General features: G+C 34.8%; 1 protein-coding gene across 2 annotated transcripts in view; it reads left to right on the top strand.

Moving 5' to 3' along the window:
* Window positions 1-5,840, top strand: part of ROCK2 (Rho associated coiled-coil containing protein kinase 2) — a 163,605-nt gene that overhangs the window by 144,597 nt on the left and 13,168 nt on the right. For both annotated transcript variants that reach the window (XM_003787398.3, XM_023511840.1), the window contains exons 24-28: window positions 1,776-1,869; window positions 1,969-2,063; window positions 3,113-3,292; window positions 3,470-3,638; window positions 5,504-5,574. In XM_003787398.3, coding sequence (XP_003787446.1) covers window positions 1,776-1,869; window positions 1,969-2,063; window positions 3,113-3,292; window positions 3,470-3,638; window positions 5,504-5,574 — 609 coding nt within the window. The remainder of the gene's footprint in view (window positions 1-1,775; window positions 1,870-1,968; window positions 2,064-3,112; window positions 3,293-3,469; window positions 3,639-5,503; window positions 5,575-5,840) is intronic.

Here is a 5,840-nt window from a genome sequence, read left to right as displayed (position 1 = left end):
TATTTAGTACTCCTTCAGTTCAATAAGGTTAAACAACTCAGAAGAAAAACTGGCCGAAAGAAGAAAACCTACATACATAAGCAGTTGCTTAGCTCTTTACTCTCTAAGAAAGGTTTACATGGGGCGGCACCTGTGGCTCAAAGGAGTAGGGCGCCAGCTCCATATGCTGGAGGTGGTGGGTTCAAACCCAGCCCTGGCCAAAAACTGCAAAAAAAAACAACAACAAAAAAAGAAGACAAAAGCTTACATGAAACAATTTGAAAGACCATCTCATACCTATCATGTTGATAGAAATTCATTATCTGTCAAAATTCCAAGTATTTGAAGACTGGAAAATAGCATTCTTCTCTACTATCATGGAGAGTGTAAATTTAGTATGGCAGAGCATAGTATAGTAAATAGTATGGCAGTTTCCAGTAAATTTTAAATATTCATATAATGCAATCCAAAGAAAGTCCACTTTAAGATAAAAATGCTATAGAAACTCAGGCAGGATACTTTTCTATTGTTGTTGAGACAGAGTCTCACTCTGTTGCCCCAGGCTAGAATGTCATGCATCAGCCTAGTTCACAGCAACCTCAAACCCCTGGATTCAAGCAGTCCTCTTGGCTCTGCTTCCTGAATAGCTGAGACTATAGGCACCCACCACCAGCTAATTTTTCTATTTTTAGGTGTCTTGCTCTTGTTCAGGCTGGTCTTGAACTCCTAAGCTCAAGGAATCCTGCTTTGGCCTTTCAGAGTCCTAGGATTATAGGTGCAAACCACCCTGCCTGGCTAAGGTGGCATAATTCTTTGAATAAGCATAACTGTTACAGTGATTTTTTTTTTTAAGAGACTGAGTTTTTCTGTATTGCCCAGGCTGGAGTGCAGTGGCACAATCTTAGATCTCTTTGTATCCTGAAACTCCTAGGCTCAAATAATCCTCCCTTCTCAGCCTCTTAAGTAACTAGGACTATAGGCACAGACCAGGACACTAATTATTTTTTTATAGAGATGGGGTCTCACTGTTTTGCCCTGACTGGTTTTAAGTTCCTAGCCTCAAGTGATCCTGCCCCACTTCAACCTTCCAAAGTGCTGAGGTCACAAAGTGAGCCTGTACACTGGCCCAAATGTCTTATTAATAGATGAATAACTGTTGTGTTAGTTAAAATGAATTAGATTTTTTGTATCAGCAATTTAATATTTTAATATGTTGGGTAAAAACAATTATAGAGAGATAAATACAGTATGATTGGAAGTCACATAAAACCATTCTATATGTAGTTTCAGGTGTAGGTGAGGAAACAATTACAGGTGAAAAGAATGAACACATTATTTGTAATAAAGCTTCCTTCAGGAAAGAGTAGGAATAGAATTTGGAAGGAATACAAAAGAATGCCAACTTCTTCAATAAAATTTTATTTTCCATTTAAAAATACGTAGTAGTATTGTGAAAGAAATATTTTAAAATTTGTTTATTCTTCATAATTGGAATGCAGTTCTTAGAATTTCTTTCTTTTTTTTTCTTTACTTGATTAAATGTTCTTCTCATTTAGAACAAACTGCTAACAACTTATGAGGGAAGGGCAAATTTTTGGCTTCCTGGTTTGTATACGAAGTCTCTTAGCAAAATTTTTGTCAAAGGTGAAGTTGGGTAGTAGCACAAGGATAAAAAGCATAGCAATGGATACACATAGAAAAATAAGAGGTTTAGTAACTTAGGATGTTTGCAGTTTAAATTGCTGTTTTATGATCTAAATCACAGAGATGTGATTTTTTTTTTCCCACTTTCTTAGCTTGAAGAAACTAATAGGACACTAACTAGTGATGTTGCCAATCTTGCAAATGAGAAAGAAGAATTAAATAATAAATTGAAAGATGCTCAAGAGCGTATGTATTAACAAAGAATAGTTTATTTTTAATACACCTAGTGTTTATCAGTTGCTATAATTGTTAACAATAAAATTTTTACCTTTTTCCATGTTTCAGAACTGTCAAGGTTGAAAGATGAAGAGATAAGTGCAGCAGCTATTAAAGCACAGTTTGAGAAACAGCTGTTAACAGAAAGAACACTCAAAACTCAAGTATGTTTAATACAATCTAAATATGATTTTGAATTTTGTTTTAGTTTATCTCTTTTACTTCTAACATCACAAATTGGAAGCAGTAGTCATTAAATGTATCAATGTTTGTGAACAGTTATAGTAACCTGATTTTTGCCAGGTTGGAGGAAGTTAGATTTGATTAATATTATCCAATTTAATGTCTACTGAATTATTTCTTAATTTTTTCATATAGAAGGATATTCTCTCTCAGTTTTTTATTGTGATTTAATAAGTTTTTCTGCTTTTAAGGAACCGAATAACTGGCTCGGCGCCTATGGCTTAAGCGGCTAAGGCGCCAGCCACATACACCTAAGGTGGCGGGTTCGAATCCCCAGCCCGGGCCTGCCAAACAACAATGATGGCTGCAACCAAAAAATGGCCAGGCGCTGTGGCAGGCGCCAGTAGTCCCAGCTACTTGGGAGGCTGAGGCAGGAGACTCGCTTGAGCCCAGGAGTTGGAGGTTGCTGTGAGTGTGATGCCATGGCACTCTACCCAGGGGGATCGTTTGGGTCTGTGTCTAAAAAAAAAAGGAACTGAATAACTGTTTGTTGACAGCTTTTCAGTTAGTCTAAAAAGGCATCAGTGATTATTGACCACCCCTCTGCCACCTCCCACAGTTGTATGGACAGCACAAAGGCATGTGGGTCCTAGGCACTCTTCTCCATTGTTAGACATTGTGTATTTTATTAATGTGATGCCAATGCAAAATTTTCTTTCCAAATGAAGGAAAAAAGATCTTAGTTTCTCTTAGAACTAAAAAGTTGAAATTGTAGAAAGTGATACCAGATCAAACCTATACATATTTAAAATTACAGTTCTTAGAAAATGTGTAAAAAACTAACAGAGTAAGGATGGAGGTGGATGATAAATAAATAAAGAGTAATAAAGAAGGTGTATTATTTAAATACAATAGAAGGTATTTCTTTGTAGCCCTATGTATAGGGAAGAAGATTATTAGTGATTGTGTAACTCTCTATTGGTGAGTTACTTAGAAATCAGCAATGTAATTTATTTTTATGTTTTTAAAGGCTGTGAATAAGTTGGCTGAGATAATGAATCGGAAAGAACCCGTCAAGCGTGGTAATGACACAGATGTGCGGAGGAAAGAGAAGGAGAATAGAAAGCTGCATATGGAGCTTAAATCTGAACGTGAAAAATTGACCCAGCAGATGATCAAGTATCAGAAAGAACTGAATGAAATGCAGGCCGTAAGAATACTTTGGGGACTCTAGATTAAAGACTTCTTTTTAAGAAGTGGAATTATTTTCATGTCAGTGTGTATTTCATTGGTTGTAGAACATTTCTATTACTTAATAATTATTACTGAACCATGAAGAAAAGTTGCAAGATATATTACATCCATTTAATTTGTTAATTTCTTGCAGCAAATAGCTGAAGAGAGCCAGATTCGAATTGAACTGCAGATGACACTAGACAGTAAAGACAGTGACATTGAGCAGCTGCGATCACAGCTCCAGGCCTTGCACATTGGTCTGGACAGTTCCAGTATAGGCAGTGGACCTGGTGACGCTGAGGCAGATGATGGGTTTCCAGGTACAGATTTGCTTTCGTCCGTCATGTTAAGGGAAAATATACAGATTGGAGCAGAGAATCAAATAACATTTTTAAATTATTTTATTTATTGGTTTTGGGCAAACTTTTCATAAACACAAAAGAAAATTCCATGTGATTAGTTGTGTAAATTAACTCTTTGTATGTTATAGTAGCTCTCTTTTTATTTTATTTTCTCTTCTTTCTGCATCTTCTTATACTGGGTGTGTAGTTCATATCACTCAATCCCATACTATGGAATCCATGTCATTCACCTACCAGCGTTCCTCTACTTCTCTCAATATTGCCACTAAGCCTTCCAGTTCTCACACGCTCCTTGACTCTGATTCTGACTCAGAAGAAGAATCATTGCCTTACTTACCCATTTCAACGGAACCTAATGGTACAGGTGAAACCCTGAAAATCTTTTCAGCTTTAGAGCTCTTCCTACTACCCTTAGTTTTTGGTCCTTTTGAGAACTTTTTATAACATTAACTAATCATTCACTAACTCTGACATGTTGCTGTCAACTCAATTAAAAATAAACTGCTGCATGAAAAAAGTTTGTTTTCCAGGTATTCTCACATAGATTGCTATTACAGTGATAGATATTTATTTTGCCAGCTTAACAAGAATGGAGCAGTGCATTATATTGCTTAAGAATGCATGGTTTCACTCCTTGTTTTAGCCATTTCGACCAAGAAGAAATTCTTTCTGAAGTTTAATATGAAGAGTGACAGTACAGAAAAAGCGCAGAGACTGTTTCAGAGGATATTTTTAGGTTTTTATTGAGTGCTTATCTAGCCAACATTGTGCTAGGCCTTATGAAAAAAAAGAATATGAAACAATTTGGCCTGATCCTTACCCTGAAAGGCTTTTAGTTTAAATCAGTGGTTTTCAACCTTCTTAATGTTGCAGCCCTTTAATATAGTTCCTGTGGGTTGCAACCCACAGGTTGAGAACCTCTGGTTTAAATGAAGGAAAAAAAAAAGAAGGTTTCTTCATTTAAAGTCATCTCTGTGTGATCTTTCAAGACCTCAATTTCTTCATCAAAATTAGGGGTATAATTCCTGTTCTTTGGGGTTAAGAGGATGAAAGAGGGTTTATGTAAAGCACATAAGCACCATTGACACATAATAGATGTTAAATAAGTGACAGCGACTTTTACTATTGAATAACTCTCCTCAAATGCTACTTTACTTACTTATTTCATTGAAAATTCTAATCATACATCATTTAGAATAAATTCCAAGGATTCAGACATTTTTCCTTTATTGAATTAGAATTTTATTGATTTTGATATTTTGGAATTGAAATGTCTTTTGCGGCTTGTTAACTAAATTTGTACAACTTACATAATTTTACTTCATTTTACTGTAGCCATTTTACTTTTAATCATTGTAAAAGTCAATTTTCTCTGAACATACAATTATTGAAAGTGTTTTCTCCTCAGAGTTATGCATTATACATGTAGATAGGCCTTCTTCCTGAGAAGAATAAGGGCTCTAATGCTGGTGTACCAGTGGATACAGAGAGGTGCTACCGCTGCTTTTTTATTTCATTTTTTTGTGTGTGCAACTTTTCTCCTGAATTTTGCAAATGCATGAATTTAAGCAATGGGACATTTAACTTTATAAAATCTATAGGACATCTGTTTCCAATGTGGTATAACCTAGATTTTGTTTTGCATTGCATAGCTTGTTTCTGCTGATCTTTTACTATTACTTTATCATAGATAATATACAGTGATAAATTCTGAAAGGCTTATTTGATTTGTTTTGTGAATTTCCTTTCAAATTTTATTAAATTCCTTATTATCTAAGGAGAATTATTATATTTATCCTTGTATCTTATGCTTTTATTTGTAGAGTCAAGATTAGAAGGATGGCTTTCGGTGCCTGTACGAAATAACACTAAGAAATTTGGATGGGTAAAAAAGGTAATTGGTACTTTTGATTACTTTTTTTTCCTTTCTTTTGGTATAACTCTAACTATTGGACTTAACATGGCTAAAACTTCTAGACACATAAAACTTGTTTGTAGTTTATGATTTGGAATGATGTCATTTTATTTATCTTTATAAAAATTGTTCTTCATGTGTTGTTAATAACAAAACAGGTTTTTTTAGGAAAATATAAGCCTATTAATCTTGGTGCTTTTGCTGTTTCAGTGGAGAAACTCTAGATAAGATTTTTTTTTTTTTTT

The sequence above is a fragment of the Otolemur garnettii genome, unplaced genomic scaffold (genome assembly GCF_000181295.1).
Source record: "Otolemur garnettii isolate 467f Iridium unplaced genomic scaffold, OtoGar3 scaffold00022, whole genome shotgun sequence".
In the NCBI taxonomy this organism is placed as follows: domain Eukaryota; kingdom Metazoa; phylum Chordata; class Mammalia; order Primates; family Galagidae; genus Otolemur; species Otolemur garnettii.
The sequence above is the reverse complement of the archived record's forward strand: the minus strand, read 5'-3'. Positions and strand labels throughout refer to the sequence as shown.